At 37.3% G+C, this 23,825-nt stretch overlaps 1 protein-coding gene across 1 annotated transcript; it reads right to left on the reverse strand.

The window, feature by feature from the left end:
- Window positions 1-22,828: 22,828 nt before the first annotated feature.
- LOC112491832 (carotenoid 9,10(9',10')-cleavage dioxygenase 1) lies at window positions 22,829-23,357 on the reverse strand. The gene is made up of 2 exons (XM_025074358.3): window positions 23,089-23,357; window positions 22,829-22,978 (listed from the first exon to the last, which is right to left on the reverse strand). Exons 1-2 carry the CDS (start codon window positions 23,302-23,304, stop codon window positions 22,889-22,891), a joined length of 306 nt encoding a protein of 101 aa, XP_024930126.1. The 5' UTR covers window positions 23,305-23,357; the 3' UTR covers window positions 22,829-22,888.
- Between the last annotated feature and the right edge of the window lie 468 nt (window positions 23,358-23,825).

Here is a 23,825-nt window from a genome sequence, read left to right on the forward strand (position 1 = left end):
AGGGTCGCTCACTGAGATGATTAGCATCTCACACTCTTAAATTCCGTTCCTCTAGGTACCAGGTTGTCGGTGTTCACTCGGAGCGGACTTGATCTTCCTCGCTGTTTTAGTTCGGCAGTACCCTGTTATTCTTTTATTGCAGTTGTAATATTTCTTTCACTCTTGTTGTATTTATTTTGCACTGGATTACTGTATTTATTTTTTTTAAGTACTGCAATTTGTGGAACCAATTTGTAGTTTGTGGGAGGAATAAGGGGATATTTTTGAAGTGTGTTTTCAGTGCAGGTAAATTTGTGGTAAGTAAATCCCTTAGGGGAGGTGCTGCCGGATTTTCCGTTGGAAGGTTCGGTGGTATTTCCCTGGGATCAGGGCTGTCTAGGGTTCCGGGGAAGGAATTCTGGACGGGTCCTGACAGTTGGTATCAGAGCTCTAGGTTCTAGTATTCCGAAGGGACTGTGCATTGTTGTGTGTCCCATCCATGTCTAGTCTCTCGTTTTACCCGCGTGGAAGCGTTCTTTCTGTTTGTCTCGAAGTAAATTCGTTGCCCGAGTTTGAATAACTCTAATCTTCGAGGGTGTCAATTAGGATCATCTAGCCTAACGGGAAATTCCTATGGCCTAGTCGATGGTCGAGGATGCCTTTTCTTTTTGAAGGTCAAGCTTATCATCGTGAATGGTATCCGTTTCGTTCATGGAGAAGAAGGATGATTGCCTAAGGATGTGTGTCGATCGATTTCAAGGCGTCAAAATATTTTCCCGATCGATTATCAAAATTTAAATGCTTTTCAAGGTGTTTTATTCAAGTATTTTTGGTTTGTGTTCATACATGTATCTGTATGTTATATTGTTTGATATTATACTGCACCATATGGAGGCGGCGAACCAATGTGGTCCATGTAGAGCTAGCCCCATGATCATGTTGCCTACGAGCCCGGGAAATTGGACGGCCAATATAGGCAACCACCCTGGTTTGTATTGGTAGCAGAGTGTCGGCGACAGTTGGAATCATGGATTACGTAACATGTAGAAGGTGTCGTACGTACCTCCATTACAAGCGTGCATATTTTATTTTATGCTATGGATTTTAAGATATGAATTTCAATGTGGAGTTTTAACAATTGCCTATGCAAGTTAGGTATATTTGAAAAATATATTTTATTATTTGTTTATTGTTATGGTTTTTCCAAAAGCGACTTAAGGTTAAGTATCGCCAATTAAGAATCCAAAGCAGGGTATCGTTGAGTTCAAAAAGGAGATCTTAAAGGAAGCACGTGATTCAAAGTATGCGATACACCCCAAGGGTACCAAGACGTATGGAATGCTCACTGGATGACATGGTGGTTTGGCATGATAAAGGAAGTTGCAAGATCCGAATAAAGGTACTTAAGTCACCGACAAGTAAAGTAGGGAGATGTAAATATGGATTTCGCGTTGAGAGAATCAAGCAAGATCCGGATAGCGACTAAAGTTCTACTTGGTGGTTGATGAGGTTAATGAGATGAGGATGATTCCTTAGGCATGGTTGGATGTTTAAGCATGGTTATTTTTCATTCTAGAAGCTAAGATCTTGATATCTTATTTCCTTGGAGATTTAAGGTTCGTATTGGTGGTGCTTTATCAATTCAAGGTGGTTGATATTGTTGGTGATAATTTACAATGATAAGGAGTATGATTTTTGGGACGTAGTTAGAATTTAAGAAGTGTGGAATACTTTATTGGGTTAAGGATCTAGTGATTTGTTCATAGTATTGGTGGTGATGCTAGAATTAAGATTTAAATTTCTTATTGCTTGAGGTGTGGATTCATGGAATCTATTTGAAATGGGGGAAACTTAGGGTTTTCAAGAATGGTATTTGGATGTTGAGAATTTTATTCATGACCTTGATGAATTTAGTTAAAAGAAAGATTGATGTTTGTCGAGGTTAAGACTATTGGTTAATCAATGAGGAGCAGGGGCTTTATAATTGTAAGTACTAGGAGGGTAATCGAAGACAAGTGAATTAATCTCAACCTTAACTTGGTGATACCAGTAATTGAGGAAATTAGACTTAAGTTCTAATCTAACCTTTTAAAGTGCTGATCGAGTCACGAGAGTTGGTTGTTGGTTTAAGGATGCATGCTTTAGAAGCACCTTATGGTTAGCGTTCGACTATGACCAAGACTCTTAGATCGTGTTCTCGTGGACCAATTTGACTATCCTTAATTAGTGGGCATGAGAAGGAAAGTTGCACAAGAGGGAAGTTAAAGTCACTATTAGGCGAATGTAGTGGCAGATGCTTTGAGTAGGAAGGCTACTGGATCCCTTGCTCACATCCAAGTCATCCAACTACCTCTCATGGTGGAGTTGAAGAAGATGGGGGTGTTAATGCATATGCATCCTTCAGGAGTTCTCATGGCTAGCTTCCAGGTACGACCGGTGTTGGTGGATCGTATAGTAGAGACCCAAATGGAAGATCCTAAGTTGAGGACAATTAAGGGCAAGGTACAAGAAGGTCTTGATCCGGAATTTTCCATAAGGAGGGATGGAGCCCTCGTGTATAAAGGACGACTTTGCGTTCCGTATATCCCAGGACTCAAGAAGGAGATTTTAGAGGAGGCGCACAGCTCGATGTATGCGATGCATCCTGGGAGTACCAAGATGTATCGGACGCTTGTTAAGTATTATTGGTGGATTGGTATGAAGAGAGAAGTGGCAGACTTCGTATCAAAGTGTTTGATTTGTCAACAAGTGAAAGCAGAAAGACAGAAGCCTTCGGGACTACTCCAACCTTTACCGATTCCTGTGTGGAAGTGGGAAGAACTCAACATGGACTTCGTATTCAAGCTTCCTTCCACACCTAGAAGGTACGACGGCATTTGGGTAATCATTGATCGTCTCACCAAGTCGGCACACTTCCTACCGGTGCGAGAACGTTTTTCACCCGAGAAGTTAGCCCAGTTGTTCGTGCAAGGCATACGTGGGATCAGTTCAAGATGGCCTTCTCTACTGAGTTTTGTCCTCCTGCCTACCGTGAAGCAAGAAGGAGAGAGTTCGAAGAACTACGACAGGGGAACATGACAGTGACAGAGTACGAGAGGAGATTCCGAGAACTATCAGAATTCTACATGCACCTAATTCCCGACGATCACACGAAGAAGGTGAGGTTCATAGACGGATTGAAAGAGAGCATCAGCTACACCCTTTCTGGATCAGTACATCCCACCTATTAGTCCGCCAGGGATGCAGCGCTTGAGCTAGAGAGACAGGAGGAGATACACAGACCCGCGAGGCGCAGATCATTCGAAGGTTCGTATAGCGGAGTACCTCGACAGGGGGCAGCTAAGAAGAGCCATAGCTCAGGCTCAGACAGTGATGGGTTAAGCCCACGAGGCAGATTCCAGAGGAGAGATAGTTATCGCATGCCCCAGCCAGCTCGCCATTCGATCAGTGTGGATGCAAGCTCGTATCAGCAGTCACGCATTGGTTCTCCGCGGATTTGTCCACTTTGTAGGGGGAATCATTCTGGGCAGTGTCAAATGGATGGTTTATGCTTTCGGTGTGGGCAGCCAGGCCACATAAGGAGGGATTGCCCTTATGGTAGCGGCAGTGTGCTAGAAGCAGGTCGACGGACACAGCATACGGGGATATTTCCAGGACAGAATTCCCAGGGGAGTCAGCCAGTAGGAGTTTCTTCGGGATCAGTCCAGCCGTCTGCAGGATCGAGTCGAGGTAGAGGAAAGAGACCCCAGCAGACAAGTCAAGGCCGGGTGTTTGCTATGACGCAGCAGGGAGCCAGGACTACGCCCGACGATTTCACAGATCAAGTGATGGAAGCAGACCTGATCCTGTTGGATCTATCCGGACTTGAAGTAGTGTTGGGCATGGATTGGTTGGCAAGGAACTACTTAGTCGAGGAAGCGACATGGGAGCCCGAAGCGCAGGTGCGTGATCAGAACCCTTGTTTGTTCCAGTGACGTGCGGAAATTTCGAGGACGAAATTTTTGTAAGGGGGGAAGGCTGTAACACCCCGTCCCAAATCGCACCGGAATCCGTGCACGTTGACCGAGGTTGACTGTTGACCGTTGACCAAAGGGGTCAAAAGTTGACTTTTTGACTCGGTGGGAATTTCGAGATGACTAGGGCACCGTGGCGAAGTGCACGATGCCACGAGTTCGTAGACTGGTAGCACGTCGAAAACGGAGCTACGGTTTGAAAGTTATGGACGAAACAAGTTGCGGTCCAAACTGTCCAAGGGGTGCCGGAGTTGACTTTTTTTTTATGGGGAATTGAGCTTTGACTCATGCATGGTTGTGAAGTGCTCGTCGATACGAGTTCACAGACTAGCGGCACGCTCAAAACGGACATCCGGTTAAAAAGTTATGGACGTTTGAAGTTTACCGGATACCGTATTATTTTAATGTTTTTGGGTCGTGAACAGTGAAATGCCACGTGTCAGCTTCTGAGTGGTCCACGTGGCATGAACAGTGTCACCCAGGGTTTTAATTTTGAAAAACTCTCGGGGAAGAGAGAGAAAGAGAGAGAAGAGAGAGAAAGAGAGAGAGGAGAGAGAAAGAGGACCCGCCGGCCGCCGGTCATTTTCACGTTTTTCCGGCCTAGTTACTGTACACGCGCCGGCCAGCCAGATTGCCCACCTCATTTCCGGCAAAACCTCCAAATTTCACGGCGAACGGCCGCCGGACGCGCCCGGATCGGACGTCCGAAGTTTGGCGGCGATTTTTCTCCCTCCACCGCCGGCCACCGCGAATCGGCACTATTCCGGCCGATCTACAGTACACGCGCCATACACCCAGCATCCTCTCCTCAAGTCCGGCCTACCCACCAAAAATCACGGCCATCGGACCACCGACGCGCCGGGATCGGAGCGTTTTCCGGCGAGGGGTCGAAAATCTTCAAACGGTGATTTCTCCGCCGTCCGACCTCCGTTTTGCTCACCGTCGGTCCCGTTGGATTGCTCTCCTCACGATCTACAAATCTGCAAAATTTCACAGCAAACGGCCACCGTCGGAAATTACTGTTCCGGCGACGGTTGCCGGTGACGTGGCGGCCCGCCGGAAAGTACTGTTCCGGCGAGTACCCCGAAAATTCCGGCCAGCTCCAGTCCGCAGTGTTCGACCTCCTGAATCCAAATCCGACTTCCGTTTCCACCAATTCGCGACGGTTTGGGAGAATTGCGGAGCCGAAACCCGAAAAGCTTCCCGATAAAATTCCGACCCCGTCGGGTACGATCATCGGAAATTAAGACCGGATCTGTGATTAGCATCACTCGAGCTTCGATTCGGTATATCATTCGTAAATTTTAGTTATCGTTGTGTTTTGACCCCCCGGGTACCGGGTATTATTTACCCGAATAAAATATTAATTTATTTGACTGTCTGTGAATTTTGTTCTAGGAGCACCGGTGAGTCGTAGAATTGATCCCGTAGTGGATCATGAGTTAATTGCGTGCTCCAGGTGAGTGACCCACCTTCAAATTAATTTTGGGGAATTTAATTGATGAATATATTATGTGTGAATTAAATATTTGGAATTTAATTTCTATGTGCCAAATATTTATTGGATTTATTGTAGAATTATTTATGAATTTATTGGATTTAAGAAAATGCGAATTCTACAAATTTATGCCGTGTGGAATTATTTTATGGTTTTGAGGATTTTGAAATTGGTGTGGTTTTAATGGTAAATTGGGCACGATTTGATTTTCAAATATTTCAAGGAAAATATTTGGTTATGTTGGTGATTTCAATTTTTATGAAATATGCCCATAAAATATTATGGGATTTGATTATGATATTTCGAGAAATTATTTATGCTTGGAAAAAATGTGGATATTTGAATTGATGGATTTGGGAGTTGGTGGATTTGAAAATCATGGAATTTATGGTATGGATTATAAGGAAATTGTGGAGAATTTCCCGGTTCAAGCGGATGGATTATGCCCGCTATGTTTATGAAAAATGTGAAATTTGTTTTATAATTTAAATTGTGGATTTTATGATTTTTAGATGCACCGTGCACGTACTGGTGTTCTGATTATGTGATATGGTATATGTGATATGGATATTGTGCACACGGATATGATTAGCGCGCAGGTGGGTGTGAGTAGCGCGCAGGTGATATTATGAGGGTGTCCTGTGGATGCCATCGGAGAGGGTGGCCACCCCCCTTTGGCCGGGACACCAGGTTAGCAGCGGCGCAGTGGGACGCCACGCGACCGTATGCCGGTTTCTTTCTATAACCTCCTGTCTGGCGGTACCTTGGGACGCTGGGTACTGTTGGCGCCACTGGTATATAGTGGGTGCATCAAATGATTTTCAGAACTGTGTTTTAAAAATAAAATGTTTGGAAACTGAATTGGAATTAAAAATATAATTGTTACCGCTTCTGGTATTTAATTGATGTCTTGGTTTTCGGGGCATATGGATAAAGGGTTTTTGTGAAATTGTTTTAAAAGGGGAACCTTTCCAACTGAGAGAATTGTAAGGGTTTTGAGAGAAAATATTATTATTTCCAAATAATTATTATTTATACTTATTACTGTGATAATATATGGTATAGTAGTAGGGTCGCTCACTGAGATGATTAGCATCTCACACTCTTAAATTCCGTTCCTCTAGGTACCAGGTTGTCGGTGTTCACTCGGAGCGGACTTGATCTTCCTCGCTGTTTTAGTTCGGCAGTACCCTGTTATTCTTTTATTGCAGTTGTAATATTTCTTTCACTCTTGTTGTATTTATTTTGCACTGGATTACTGTATTTATTTTTTTTAAGTACTGCAATTTGTGGAACCAATTTGTAGTTTGTGGGAGGAATAAGGGGATATTTTTGAAGTGTGTTTTCAGTGCAGGTAAATTTGTGGTAAGTAAATCCCTTAGGGGAGGTGCTGCCGGATTTTCCGTTGGAAGGTTCGGTGGTATTTCCCTGGGATCAGGGCTGTCTAGGGTTCCGGGGAAGGAATTCTGGACGGGTCCTGACAAATGCATCATTACCAAGTATATTCAACGTACCTGCCACGACGTCCGGTGTAGCTAGGGCCTCCTGCTGCGTCATCGCAAACACTCGACCCTGCCCTGTCTGCTGGGGCCTCCATCCTCTACCCCTGCTCGGTCCAACAGGCTGTGGGACTGATCCCGATGAACCTCCTACTGCATAACTCCCTCGGGAACTCTGACCCCGCGATCCACTGGCTTGATGTGATGGTGGGCTCGCCCCTAACACTCCCGCCTCTCCATAAGGGCAATTTCTCTTAATATGTCCCGCCTGTCCACACTGAAAGCACACACCCTCAAACTGGCAAATCCCATGGTGTGCTCTATTGCAACGTCTGCAGAATGGCTTGGGGCTAAACCCAGAGTGCTGATATGAGCTCGTGCCGCCGCTGATGGAATGGCGCGCTGGTTGGGGCATACGATAGCCGCCTCTCCTCTGAAATCTGCCTCGAGGGCTGAACCCACCACTGTCTGAGCCTGAACTATGACTCTTCTTAGATGCCCCCTGTCGAGGTACCCCGCTGTACGAACCTTCGAACGGTCTGCGCCTCGAGGGTCTGTGTATCTCCGCCTGTCTCTCTAGCTCGAGCGCTGCATCCCTGGTGGACTGATAGGTGGGGTGTACTGACCCAGAAAGGGTGTAGCCGATGCTCTCGTTCAACCCGTCTATGAACCTCACCTTCTTCGCGTGATCGTCGGGAATCAAGTGCATGCAGAACTCTGACAACTCCCGGAACCTCCTCTCGTACTCTGTCACCGTCATGTTTCCCTGGCGCAGTCCCTCGAACTCTCTCCTTCTCGCCTCACGGTAGGCAGGAGGACAGAACTCAGTAGAGAAGGCAATCTTGAACTGGTCCCACGTATGCCTTCTGCGGGTCTTCTCCATTTGCCACCACTTCCGGGCGTCTCCCTCTAACATGAACCCAGAAATCCTCACCATATCCTCATCGGGGCACTGCATCCCCTCTTCCAAGATTTTCTCCATGCTGGATAGCCACTTCAAGGCTGCAGCTGGACCTTGGCTTCCGTCGAACTCCACGGCTCCTAAACGTCGAGCCTGATCCACGGATCGGTTACTAGAGCTTGAACCTCCTAAGGCTCTAGTTAGCTGAGAGACCAGATCTCTAAGGCTTGATCGACTCCCGGAACTCTCAGCCGAGCGTTCCCGAGTTCTACGTGTGTCCCGCCGACTCATCGTAGTCGATTACTGAAGAAACAAACAAGAGTTTAGAAACAGGGACACTTAAGCACGATTACAAAAGGAAGGAATTTACGGATGGGCTGTACAGCAATGCACAGTCCCTAAGGATTACAAGAACCTATTCTCTGATACCAACTGTCAGGACCCGTCCAAAGTTCCCCACCGGAACCCTAGACAAGCCCTGATCCCAGGGAAACCCTACCGGACCCTTCTGTGGAAGATCCGGCAGAACCTCCCCTAAGGGATGGACTTACCACAAAATTTCCTGCACTGAAAACACACTTCTATAATTGTTCCCTTATTCCTCCCACAGTACGACGAACTGGTTCCACAAATTTCAGCACTCCAAAATAAAAATACAGTAATCCAGTGCAATACAAATACATAAGTGTCCCATACAGTATACAGAGCTTTATGAAGTACTACAAAATACAGAATACAGCAAAAGTGAACGAAATATTACAACTGCAGTAAAAGAAGAACAAGGTACTGCGCGAACAAATACAGCGAGGAAGATCAAGTCCGCTCCGAGTGAACACCGACAACCTGGTACCTAGAGGAACGGAATTTAAGAGTGTGAGATGCTAATCATCTCAGTGAGCGACCCTACTACTCTACACTATCATACCACGGTAATAGGTATATAAATAATAATTATTTGGAAATAATAATGTCTCTCAAAACCCTTACAATTCTCTCAGTTGGAAAGGTTCCCCTTTTAAAACATTTTCACAAAACCCTTTATTCATATTTCCCGAAAACCAAGACATCAATTAAATACCAGAAGCGGTAACAATTATATTTTTAATTCTAATTCAGTTTCCAAACATTTTATTTTTAAAACACAGTTCTGAAAATAATTTGATGCACCCACTATATACCAGTGGCGCCAACAGTACTCAGCGTCCCAAGGTACCGCCAGACAGGAGGTTATAGAAAGAAACCGGCATACGGTCGCGTGGCGTCCCACTGCGCCGCTGCTAACCTGGTGTCCCGGCCAATGGGGGGTGGCCGCCCTCTCCGATGGCATCCACAGGACACCCTCATAATATCAACCGCGCGCTACTCACACCCACCTGCGCGCTAATCACAACCGTGTGCACACTAACCATATCACATATACCATATCACATAATCAGAACACCAGTACGTGCACGGTGCATCTAAAAATCATAAAATCCACAATTTAAATTATAAAACAAATTTCACATTTTTCATAAACATAGCGGGCATAATCCATCCGCTTGAACCGGGAAATTCTCCACAATTTCCTTATAATTAATACCATAAATCCCATGATTTTCAAATCCACCAACTCCCAAATCCATCAATTCAAATATCCACATTTTTTCCAAGCATAAATAATTCTCAAAATCTCATAATCAAATCTCATAATATTTCATGGGCATATTTTATAAAAATTGAAATCACCAACATAACCAAATATTTTCCTTGAAATATTTGAAATTCAAATCGTGCCCAATTTACCATTAAAACCACACCAATTTCAAAATCCTCAAAACCATAAAATAATTCCACACGGCATAAATTTGTAGAATTCGCATTTTCTTAAATCCAATAAATTCATAAATAATTCTACAATAAATCCAATAAATATTTGGCACATAGAAATTAAATTCCAAATATTTAATTCACACATAATATATTCATCAATTAAATTCCCCAAAATTAATTTGAAGGTGGGTCACTCACCTTGTGCACGTATCTCAATCAAGATCCTCCGCAGGATCGACTCCGCTACTTGCACGTGCACCTAAAACATCCACAGTACCAAAACCACAAATATTAATATTTTATTCGGGTAATCCCCAAATGGGTACCCGGGGAGCGAACACCAAACGATAACTAAAATTTACGAATTATATACCGAATCGAAGCTCGAGTGATGCTAATCACAGATCCGGTCTTAATTTCCGATGATCGTACCCGACGGGGTCGGAATTTTATCGGGAAGCTTTTCGGGTTTCGGCTCCGCAATTCTCCCAAACCGTCGCGAATTGGTGGAAACGGAAGTCGGATTTGGGTTCAGGAGGTCGAACACTGCGGACTGGAGCTGGCCGGAATTTTCAGGGTACTCGCCGGAACAGTACTTTCCGGCGGCCGCCACGTCACCGGCAACCGTCGCCGGAACAGTAATTTCCAACGGTGGCCGTTTGCTGTGAAATTTTTCAGATTTGTAGATCGTGAGGAGAGCAATCCAACGGGACCGACGGTGAGCAAAACGGAGGTCGGACGGCGGAGAAATCACCGTTTGAAGATTTTCGACCCCTCGCCGGAAAACGCTCCGATCCCGGCGCGTCGGTGGTCCGATGGTCGTGATTTTTGGTGGGTAGGCCGGACTTGAGGAGAGGATCAAGGCTGTCAGGCGCGTGTACTGTTTATCGGCCGGAATAGTGCCGATTCGCGGTGGCCGGCGGTGGAGGGGAAAAATCGCCGCCAAACTTCGGACGTCCGATCCGGGCGCGTCCGGCGGCCGTTCGCCGTGAAATTTGGAGGTTTTGCCGGAAATGAGGTGGGCAATCTGGCTGGCCGGCGCGTGTACAGTAACTAGGCCGGAAAAACGTGAAAATGGCCGGCGGCCGGCGGGTCCTCTTTCTCTCTTTCTCTCTCCTCTCTCTCTTTCTCTCTCTTCTCTCTCTTTCTCTCTCTTCCCCGAGAGTTTTTCAAAATTAAAACCCTGCGTGACACTGTTCATGCCACGTGGACCACTCAGAAGCTGACACGTGGCATTTCACTGTTCACGACCCAAAAACATTAAAATAATACGGTATCCGGTAAACTTCAAACGTCCATAACTTTTTAACCGGATGTCCGATTTAAGCGTGCCGCTAGTCTATGAACTCGTATCGACGAGTACTTTACAACCATACAAGAGTCAACTCACAATTACATCACAAGAAAAAGTCAACTCCCGGCACCTTTTAGACAGTTTACACTTCAACTTGTTTTGCCCATAACTTTCAAACCGTAGCTCCGTTTTCGACGTGCTACTAGTCTACGAACTCAGGGCGTCATGCACTTCGCCACGGTACCCTGGTCAACTCGAAATTCCCACCGAGTCAAAAAGTCAACTTTGACCCCTTCGGTCAACGGTCAACGATCAACCTCGGTCAACGTGCGCGGATTCCGGTGCGATTCGGGACGGGGTGTTACATATAATGTATAGTAGAAAAAATGATAAATTTTTGTGTATATATATAAACATGTTCACTAAATTTCCCTTATTTATTTATTTATTTATTTGTTTTGGTTTCTTTCAGATCGAGGGGCTGCATTCCATTGCAAGAGGGGTCAACTGTTCTAGCTTTTTGAGTTGGGTTATTAGACAAGAGGCTGACAGTAATAGGCTTAGTGGCAGCGACAAGCATATTTGGCCTCATTTTACAGTGTCCCTGCAGTACCTTAATTTGATTTTGATAGAGTTTCAGGACAAGGCCAAGCCTTTCTTCACTCTTTCTTACTTGTCTGCCCTTACAGTTTGAATATTTTAAGATAAGGACAGAAATTCATGTAAACGCTAATTACATTTTTGTGTTCCATTCGTTGTGCGTTTTTGAAATTAATGTCTATAGACAGACATTTAAAATTAAAAATTAATGAGATTTAGGTTAATTATATGGGTTCACCATTACAAAACAATATTATATATAAAATATCCAAATAAGGGTTTTGTTTTCTCCCAATAAGACAATCTTTCTAGTAAAACAAAATATGATATTAAGGAATAATAACAAATTAGGTCGATGCCTGTCACTGTTTTTTCTAGCATTTTTTTTTTCTCTTGCCTCTCTCTTGCGCCTCTCTTGTCTTTCTAGTCTTTTTTTTTTTTTTTTTTTTTGGGTGTTGTTACGGTTTTTCTCTTTCTGATTCAAAAGCAAAGAAGACAATTAATTAGTCTATGTTTTTTGGTAAAGTCTATGTAGACATCCTATAATGGACCAATTCCAGTAGAACTTATTCACCAAAAACAAATTCCAATCAAACTTTTGGTTTTTCAGTTTTATATAAGAAGAGAGAGTAAAGACCTGCTTAAAAGAAAAAAAAAAAAATTTGGCTCATGAAATTAATAGTTGTAGCGTGGAGGTAATCCAATACGTTGAAAACAATAGTTAAGATTGCTGCATCACTAAAGAAAATAATCATTCAGTTTCTTCCATCAGAGTATTGGTGAGATTTGAGCTTTGGACAAGTCAACCAATATTCAAAAATTTATCTATATTCTACCCTCACATGTACTTGTTGTTATAATTGATATATATTTATGTTCCTTTTTTTTTTTCCCCCTTTTTTTGCTAAGGATATATATGTTCATTCATATATATATATATTATATAAATGGATACAGAACATACAATCAACTTTAAAATTTCTATTATTATTCTTTAATTTACGTATGCTAGTTTGATTAATTGGACCATATATGTAGATGTACTTTATTTCAATAGCTTGTGGTGTTATATATAGCATTGTCTGTTTTGTATAATTGCCCTTTGACATATAGTGTTCTTGGCTTAGAGGGCAAAATATCAGGCAGGCTTAATAACCACACATGTATATATTATAATATATAAGTGATAACTAACAATTTTTCTTCCTTTTTGGGGCATGATAATTATATGACCCAAACAATGTATCCAAATACACCCAACGAATACCATATCCATATTTTAAACACAATCACATTATACAAGTCTGGAAATGATAAGCTATGAAGAAAATGGAGGTATAGAGTAATTTTTGGGGTATATTTAGATTAACCTCAAAGTATGCTGATTTTGGCAATCTACGTTTCATTATCTTTTTTGTATTTTTGTTAGCTGCAGAAGTTTCATTTGTAGCATTAAATTTACGTACTATATGAAAACTAAAAATAAAAATTTGTTCTCTTTTTTACTTGTCAATTCAAAATAATTTGACCTTAAATTAGTTATAAGAACAAGTTAACATTTTTAAAAACATAAATGAATTCTCTTGTAATAAAATTAAAAACATTTTAAATTAAAGTGACCTATTAAACTAGTTATAAGAATGCTTTATCATTATTTATATATATTATATATAAATGATCTCTTTTTTTCCGGTAACTTTTCAACTTCTTTTTTTGGTTCATATGATAGGACACAGGAGCACATACATCATACATATAGGACAAATTATACTTTTTAGGATATGCAAAGAAAATAAAAAGTAGTCTTGCTTTCTCGATTTCTCATAAGGCTTTTTAAAGTATTCTTTTTGGTTTCTCTATTTCCCATAAGACTTTTTTTTTTTTTTTCTTTGGACAGTTAACCAGATGGATGGAAATAATTGAAATTTTTATATGGTAAGGAATCAAAATTTGAAATTTTGGTACATTTGTGTAAGAGTTAAGCTATAGATATGATAAACTACAATGAGATTTTATTGTTTAATATAATATAAAAGAATTTAATGAGCCTTAATGATCAAATCAAATCAGGTGTCCACATTTTGTACCGATCTAAGATTTGCAATGCCAAAGTTCTAGCTAGACCTCAAACATCCATGGGCTGGGTACGAGAGAATTCTCCTAAATATTTAACTATTGTTTAGAAAGAGACCTAAATCAGTCTTTCTTCCTTTTTCTCTTTTTTGCCTAGGGTTATGTTTAAAATTATTAAAAGAAAAGGGGGTTACGTTGAAATAGACATTATATCAAACCTTTTAACTTATTATTTATTTAAAAAATCATGAAGAAAAAAATTGCTTGATATAAAAACATGTTTATTATTTATTAATGTAGAAATCCAATTTGCAATGTGGATTACTTGTGATGGCGGGTTATGTTTTTTGCGTGTGGACTGTTAAATCTGTGAAAGCAATTTGAACAAAGGTCGCTTGGCCTGAAAGCTACGAGCTCTATCATTATCTATTTTAAATAGATAAAGTGCAATAAATAATATGCTTACACGTATAGGAAGCTAAATGTAGCCCTAATGCAACTGACAAAGCACAGTTACAGCTGTCCAGTGCTAGCTATCTGGTATCACAAAGAGAACTTTTTCTTCTCTCCCATCTGTAGAGTGGAGCATTCCAGGATAGTACTGAGGGATGTGGCATCCTTATTCCCTTGGATGCTGTGCGTTTTGTTGTCATGTTTAACATGTACTCAGTGATTAGTTTGTAACGTTGTGTCCTATGTTTAAATGTTAGCTGCCTTGTATCAAAATACTTCATCAAGATTAACAAGTTTCATATGATTATATATATATATATATATAAAAGAGAAAAACTAAGTTAAAGGCAACTTTATTGACATGACTATTCAATCCCAGAACAAGTTTATTGAGACAAACCTTTCACCAAAAAAAATGTTTATTGAGACAATCCAATAGAAATATCGTGTGAAAAAGAAAAAGAAAAAAGGTATATATTTTCCAAACTTGGATTTTTTGGAAGCTAAGCGTTCTTCCAAGCAATCTTGGACTTGGAGGAGTGTAATGTGTGGTCAGGAGGTAATTAAATTGTTGGCTCAATGGCATGTTGGGTCTGGAAATGATATAAAAATTTGGGAACCAAAAATTTGGGAACGTAGGTGGTGCTCATTTTTGGTGATTTGCTAGATTATAGAAATAATTCCTTTGACAATGTGAGTGATCTTGTTGATCCTGTTTTTGCTCAATGGTATATTGGTTGGTTAATTATTTATTTCCGCAAGAGATTGCAAGGAAGACCCCTAAGAAAGAAAAAGTGAGAAAGGGCTTGTCCTTGTCCCGATCCTTTCTCAAAATCAAATTAAGGTTTTGCAAAAACACTGTAAAAGATGTGACTGACATGCTCTGCTATGCTTGAAGATATGACAGATATGCTGTGACATGCCTCAACATGGACAAACATGCTTCTTGCCACCACTAGTCTATTACTATTAGAGTCTTCTCTATCAGTCTATATGTTTTCTTTTTGGTGAATCTCTATCAGTCTATATGTTAGCAATGGAAAAGGTCGTACATTGCATAACAAACGCTACCGCCAAAAATTAATTCTGCCATCTCTCTCTACTTTCAGCTTTAGCAACATTTGGAGCTGTTCAATATAATCAGAAAATTAAAAAAACTGACTGAAAAATTAAAAACATTGACCACCACCGGTTAATTAATCGAACTGATCAATGCGTAGTCAAACAGTATTAGTATTGGTTTTGAAAACCAATGGCTAAGCAAACCATTAAGTTGATTTTCAGCGGATCAAAATTAGTTTGCTGTCGACTAACTGACCCATCAAAATTTTCAACCATTCAACATATGCTTTTTCGTATTATTATTATTTCTTGTTATCATTATTAATATTATTTTATTTTTTTTTAGTCGTGTTTCTTTTTGTTTATTATGATATATTGTTTGGATTTTTTTTTTAAAAATTTTTTAAAGATTAGAAAGTACGTTATGAAGTCCATTGGAGTTGGCAAGCATAATTAAAATATCTCTTTCTTTCTTTGTCCTTTATTATATGTTTGTTTGGGTATTGGTTTTATGTGTCTTGAACAAAAAAATAACACATTTTTTGTTTTTTTTTTTTACAATTAATAAACTTACACTGTTCATTTCCCCCCCCCTTTTTTTTTAATCAATAAGCAGTATTTATAAACTGTATATATAGAAATTTATTTTCAAAATGACGAAATATAAATTTGTATAAAAGTTCTTTTTTTTTTTTTTCACCAATTGCATTAATGTGAATAACTTCAGCTGGTCTGAGATTTTTATTTATTTTTGAATTCCTCTCTGCATCATTTTATTATATGATTGCTTTTTCTACTGCTACTGATACCTTAGCCAAGCCAAATAGTTTCCCAAGGTTCCAAAATACAAATTTAAAGCAAAAAAGTTGATTCAAGCAAATAAGTATGTTAGGAACTTATTAACTAACGCGAACTAATTTATTTTTTTTTCTATTAAAAAAGAAACTAATTAAAGAGAAGAGATGTGTATTAAGTTCAAAGAATTGGAAACTCAGCTTCTATGTTACTAAAACAATCTAGTAGATAATAAGTATTATGGTAAAAATGCTTTTGTGTTAATTACGTATCTATTTTGTTATTAACTAATTAAAATTTTAAATATAAATTAAAATACTAATGAAATGAGTATTATATTTCTTAAAAAATTATATAAATCTGATTGGGGCAGTGCATTCATATTTTGTTTAAATTAATTTTTACGAGCTTTTAGAAACCCATATGCATCCCAATCCCGTTAACTAATTTTTTTTTTTGGGTGAATAATCCAGTTAAAAAAAACAAAAAAAAAAATCTGTATTATGACCTTGAAAATGTCAAATCTGGTGTTCCATCCTCCTTGATAATTGTTTAGTAGTTAATCTCTTAATTAACCATCAAGCTAGAGAGGCCAATTTTATATGTGAAAGTAAAAAGAAAAAACAATTTGACCATAAGTTTATTTTCAATCAATTGGTCAAAATTATCAATAAGTAAACTGATAGATAGATAGTATAAGAAAATTTACCATGAATTTAAAAAAAAATAAAATAAAATAAAAGGGAGGTCTTTTTAAAAATCTAATGACAAGTTAGAAAAAAAATGTATTAAAAGAGTGCCGAGAGAGAGAGCAAAGGCTTTGTTCTCAGCAAAGAAAACCTGTCTCATTTTGCCTAAACCAAAAAAAAAGTTTACTCTCTAAATGGCCAAAACTCTTTCTCCGGCCGTTCCTGAGCGAAAAGCTGATCCAATAACGGGAACAGTGACTTTCTCAGATCTGAGAGCGTTTTCCTCTAAATACGATGCCCATTTGTTTCTTGAGGGCAAGAAGGGAAGGGACATCCGCCTCCTCAAGAATCGTTTGAAAATAAACAAATCTGACGCCGGGGGGTTGAAAAAGAAGAAGAAACTGGAGGGCAACATGCCTGAAGAAGAGAAAGGTGAGTTGGAAGCTAAACTCAGTCTTTTAGGAAACCAAAAAAAGGAAATAAGAAAAACATTGACACAGCTTCGAAAGGAATATAAACTTCTGAAAAAAGACAGAAAGAAGGTTAAAGAGGAGGTTTTGCCATGGTTTCTCGCTTTCTCGGCAAAACACAATAAGTTTAGGAAGCTTTCGGTAGGAACGGTAGATCAGTTCATGGCTTTGAAAAAACTGAATGAGTGGGCTGATTTTACTCCCATTTGGGATATCAGCCGAGATCGGTACCGGGTTGCGAGGACCCTGCAACGTAAATTTCAGCTTCCCAAGTGCATATCCGAGAAAAAAGGTTGTACGACTGCTTCACCAAAGGTAGTGGCCGAGGAGGCCGCGGAGGTGACGGACGCGATGGCAGAAGCATTGCAGTCGAAGGGTGGATCCGAAGCAGGGTCGGCATCGGGTCGGCATCGCCATCGGCATCCTCAGCTGCAGCTCAGGCGCGGCAAGTCTGACCGACTCCTTCTCTCAGGTCAAGGTGGTTTTGTCACAGTTTTTTCTAGCATTTTTTTTTTTTTTTCCCTACCTCTCTCTTGTCTTTCTAGTCTTTTTTTTTTTTTTTTTGGGTTGTTACGGTTTTTCTCTTTCTGATTCAAAAGCAAAGAAGGACCATTAATTAGTCTATGCTTTTTGGTAAAGTCTATGTAGACATCCTATAATGGACCAATTCCATTAGAACTTATTCACCAAAAACAAATTCCAATCGAACTTTGGTTTTTCAGTTTTGTATTCTGATCTAACTACAATTTTTATATAACCTGAATTCTTATTGAGCTTTTAAAATGCATATATATATATATATATATATATATTTGAGATAATATTGCTGAGCTTTCAGATTAAGCATGTAAAGAAATGTAGAACACAAGGGACCACAAAAAATAAACGCAGTCCATGAGAAAATATATCTATATATATGTGTATAGATATATTTATATGTATAAAATATTGAAAGGAAAATGTCAGCAATATAAGAAGAGAAAGTAGAGACCTGCTTAAAAAAAAATAATAATAAAATAAAATTGGGTCATGAAATTAATAGTTGTAGCGTGGAGGTAATCCAATACGATGAAGTTAATAGTTAAGATTGCTGCATCACTAAAGAAAATAATCATTCAGTTTCTTCCATCAGAGTATTGGCGAGATTTGAGCTTTGAACAAGTTAACCAATATTCAAAAATTTATCCATATTCTAGCCTAGCCTCACATGTACTTGTAGTTATAATTGATATATATTTATGTTCCCCTTTCTTCTTTTTTTTTTTTCCTTTTTTTTGCTAAGGATATATATGTTCATTCATATATATATATATATATATATATTATATAAATGGATACAGAACATATAATCAAATTTAAAATTTCTATTATTATTCTTTAATTTACGTATGCTAGTTTGAGTAATTGGACCATATATGTAGATGTACTTTATTTCAGTAGCTTGTGGTGTTATATACAGCATTGTCCGTTTTGTATAATTGCCCTTTGACATATAGTGTTCTTGGCTTAGAGTGCAAAATATCAGGCAGGCTTAATAACTACACATGTATATATTATAATATATAAATGATAACTAACAATTTTTGTTCCTTTTTGGGGCATGATAATTATATGACCCAAACAATGTATCCACATACCCCCAACGAATACCATATCCATATTTTAAACACAACCACATTAAAAATATCCCTAATAAAAATGTCCTTAAAAATAAATAAAAAATAATACTACACTCTTATAACCAATTTAAGAAGTCACCTTATTTTAAAGTATTGTAACGATGCTTTTATTATAAAAGATCACTTTTTTAATGAAATTTTTTTCATGCTAGAAATGAAATGAAAACGTCACTCTTTTAATTGACAAGGTCACACATTTAATGTTAGAAATGGAACTTTTCGATCTAACAAAAATATAAAAATATAATAAAAAGAAGAATCAGTTGACTGAACATCTTCATTTAAAGCGTGCTTTTTTGATGTCTCAGCAAAAAAAATAAATAAATAAATAAAAAGAAAAAATACATATAAAAAAAAATGCTTCTTTGGCAGATGCAAATTCATATAAGAGCGATGATAACGAGATAGAATCTACAATTTTAGAAGCTTAACAAAGCCACATCCACTAGGATTGTGCCCTTCAATACCTACAATCATCAATTTGCTTTCAGAATTTCACATATATGAAATTTCACCGTTTGATTATATGTTTATCTTTCATCCTTGCAAGGTTACAAAGATCCAATATTGGCTCAAATTTTGTAATTCTAGACAATACGTTGACCACCAAAATGTTCAACACCAACAGATATTAAAAAATACAAAACACATACATATGAAATTGTTAATACTCTGCACTGATATGTATCCATAATTTAAATTTTAAAGAAAATTTTAAAAGTCAAAAAGCAAATATCTTTTAACTCAAAAATATTAAGCCTTTAAACATCTATTAATGAGAAAACGTTAATACCTTCCCCCCCTTCCTCTCTTAAAGTTGCATAAAGAGTATCTTAGATAGTAAAAAAAATCATCATTGAGTACACAAGCAAAAAAGATAACCCGCCATCACTAGTAATCCACATTGCAAACTGTATTTCTACTTCTCTATTTAAAAAAAAAAAAAAATTAAAATACGATAATAAATTTAATATCTTTTTATATTAAGTATTTTTTTTTCATGATTTTTGAAATCAATAAAGTTTTATATATTGTTATTCAAACATTACCAAATAATAATAATAATTTTAGGGGTGGAAAAACCTAAAACAATTTTAATATTAAATATATAGGATAATTGCCTCGCCACCCATAGAAGTTCGAGGTGTAGCTGGAACTTTCGCATTGCATTGAAAAGAGTAATATATGTTATTTTGGATTGGGATAGAAGGTGTCACTTGATTTGATTTGATTTAATCCTCATTTAATTCTTTTATATTAAACAATTAAATCTCATTGTAGTTTACCATATCCGTAGTTGAACTTTTTTATAAATTAATGTCGGATTTTCAAATTTTTATTCCTTACTGAAGACGAATTTCAATTATTTTCCATGCAGTTGGTTAACTGTTCTTTGAAAAAAAGAAAAAGAAGTCTTATGGGAAATAGAGAAACCAAAATGACTACTGTAAAAAGCAAAGATTACTTTTAATTTTATGTGCATATTCTATAAAACAAAAAAAAAGAAAAAGAAAAAAAAAAAGAGAGTATAATTTGTCCCATTTGTATAATGTATGTGCTCCTATGTCAACCAAAAAAACAAGTGGAAAAGTTACCTTTAAAAAAAAAAAAAAAAAACAAACAAAAATGGAGGGTCGGAGATTTAAGAGCCCGTAACCAGAAAATTAATCAAACACTTTCCATGCCAGAAAACCCAAAACCAATAGCCATCTCTACTGATTCACCCAAAAAAAAAAAAAAAAAAAAAAAAAAAAAAAAAAAAAAAGAAAAAAAAGAAATACTCTGTGTCTACTTCACCAAAAACCAAAAGCCTCTCTAAATTTCTCTTCATCACCAAAAACCGAAAATTGGCATTGCCTTTTAAGTTTTCCAACGGATTTGTCTGTTGTGTTTTTTTCTTTTTTAAATAAAAAATATTTTTTTTTCCGGTATGGCCCAATTCACTTTTTTAATGCTAGAAATAAAATTTTTTGATCGAACAAAAATACAAAAAGATAATGAAAAGTAAATTACAATAATAAATTTAATTAAAATAGAATAACAAATTTAATATCTTTTATATTATGTATTTTTTTAATGATTTTTGAAATCAATAATAAACATTAATGTTTTTATATATTGTCTATTCAAATATTATCAAAAAATAATAATAATAACGTTAGGAGAGAAAAAAAAAAAACTTAAAACAATAATTTATTATTAAATACATAGGAGAATTTCCTCATACTCTACCCACAGAAGTTTGAGGTCTAACTGGAACATTCGCATTGCATTGAAAAGATTAATATATGTAATTTTGTATTGGAAGAGAATACACTTGATTTGTTTTGATCCTCATTTAAATTCTTTTATATTAAACAACTAAATCTCAGATTGGTTTATCATATCTATAACTGAACTTTTTCACAAATTAATGCCAGATTTTCAAATTTTAATTCCTTACTAAGGATAAATTTTCAATTATTTTCCATGCAGTTAGTTAACTGATCTTTAAAAAAAAAAAAAAAAAAAAACATTTGAGTATAATTTTTCCTATATGTATAATGTATGTAGTCCTGTGTCTTCCTATCCTATGTGTCAACCTAAAAAACAAGTTGAAAAGTTACCTTTAAAAAAAAAAATTTTAAAAAAAATGGAAGGTCGGAGATTTTTGCCTGTAACCAGCAATTAATCAAATATTTTCCACGTCAGAAAACTCAAAACCAATACCCTTCTATACTGATTCGCTCACAAAAAACACAATAATAATTAAAAAAAAAAAATCCATTGGCTACTTCACCAAAAACCAAAAGCTTCTCTAAATTTCTCTTCTGCGCCAAAAACCCAAAAATGGCATTCACCATTTTTTGTTCTTCCATGAAGCTCCCTTTTAGGTTTTCCAAGGAATTTGTCTGTTGTGTTTTTTTAATTTTTTATATTCTTTTTATTTTCTTCGGTAGGGCCCAGTAATGGAGAAGGACTGGTGAAGACCAACCTGACTGTTTGTGCTGACAATTATTCTAGGTTTCTTTTTATTCTAAAAGATTTTTGGTTAAAACAACACTTGAATAAGTTTTTATTTTATTTATATAATTTATTTATTTATTTTTTATAGAAGACCGAGAGAATTTTAATGTAGTTTTATTATTAAAATATTGATGCATCCTGCTCATTTAGATTGAAGGAAAAACACTCAAAATTAGAATTTACAAAACAGTTGAAGAAGTTGATTATCATGGCTATGTATTTATCGACTTTAAATGTATGGTTATGAAATTCTATTTGACCAAAAAAAAGCTTAATTGATTCTTATATATGAATTGGAGCTTAATTAGTAAATGGATCAAATGATGTTGTTTTTCTTGATTTACTTTCATAATTTGATCCATTTAATTTTTAACCTATCCATCTGAACACTTATATTGGTTTAATTTCTTTAGGTTGTTCAGGTTATTATTTATTTAAGGAAAAACTCCATGTCAACTTTATTTATGGGCTTGATAAACTCAATCCCCTCTAGACCTTTAAGAGGCCGGCCCAAACCTTCAAGTCTTGATAGGCCTTTCAAGGGTTCATGGGTATACCGACTAAAGGAGCAAAATCCAACTCTCTCTTACCTCCCTTATCTTTCTCTTCAGTCTCCATTGCCCGAATTACGGCTAAACTTCTCAAACTTTCCCAAAATCATTTCATTTTTTTTTTCTCCTTTGACATCATGCTCAATGACTTTTCAATTATAATAGGTCTTGAAACCCACAAGCACAAATATATATATATATATATATATAAATAAAAGTACAAATTAAATCTTTAATATTAATATTAAAATATTTTTTAATTTTTAAAATATATTAAATATTAAAATTTAAAATTATATTTATTAATCATGATATTATCACAATATTAACTTTTTTTAAATAAAATTTTAATACATCAATAAATTTATTTTTAATTATTTTTAAAATTTTAAATTTTGATATTTGGTATTTGATATAATTAAGCTACTAATAAAAAAAAAAATCGTATTTTTTTTATGTTAAAAACCGAAGAGAGCAAGAAAAATGAAACATAAGGCACAAACTCCTCTGAATCTTAATATCTAAATTGTTTCACTACAAGAATCAAATTAGCAGAGAAAATTTTGTTAGGACCCACACGAACAAATTCTCCATTTAAGCAATCCTGTAGCACAGAAGATTCCATGCACCAAAAAAGAATCAATCAGCTAAAACTCATATACAGGAAATGAAATTGAAACTTTCGAATTAGGAGAAATTGAGAAAAATACAGACGGGAAGGTCCTCGGTAGGAGGAGTTTGGTTAGGAACCGGAGCAAAGTTACCGGAGAGATAATGAAGAGGCTGAGATGGATCATACATGAACTTCACTATCAGCGTCTCTACCCAATCTACCAACTTCGATGTCACTCCCTTATTCGGCTTCGGATTTACAACCACTATTCCTCCTCCATTTTCGTGCGTCTTCTCCTCCACCCCCACAGCTGCCATTGTTAACCCCTCAAGCTCTCTCTCTCTCTCTCTCTCTCTCTATACTGTGGAAGTTGCAGCAGTGAGTGGGTTTTTTCGATATTTTGTACCATGCGGATTTATGTGGGTTCTTGAATTGTCGCTTCCGTGGCCATGAATGGCCAGCCCAACCGCCACGTGTTTGCTGCTGAATTAAAATTAAGATTGAATTAAATTTTTGATGCTGTTCTTTTTTTCCATGAAAGATCCTCTCCGTTACGGTATAACTTATTATTAACGCTTATCCACAACTATGTAGACAATTGGCAAATGATGGTGGTGAAAGTGGTAGCTTGGTGGTCCATTAATATAAGGATTAATATTCAATCTGTATGACTTGTATTGGCTGATAAGGAATGGCAAATGCGTAAAAGCTTTGTATAGTAAATGCGGAATTGCAACCAACCAGGAAATCCAATTTGACATTGTAAAACAATAAACGTTTTGGTGGCTGCAGCTATCATCGCTCGATTGTTTGACAATAAATAGGGACTTTTTACATG

This window comes from Ziziphus jujuba, chromosome 4 (assembly GCF_031755915.1).
Source record: "Ziziphus jujuba cultivar Dongzao chromosome 4, ASM3175591v1".
Taxonomy (NCBI): Eukaryota; Viridiplantae; Streptophyta; class Magnoliopsida; order Rosales; family Rhamnaceae; genus Ziziphus; species Ziziphus jujuba.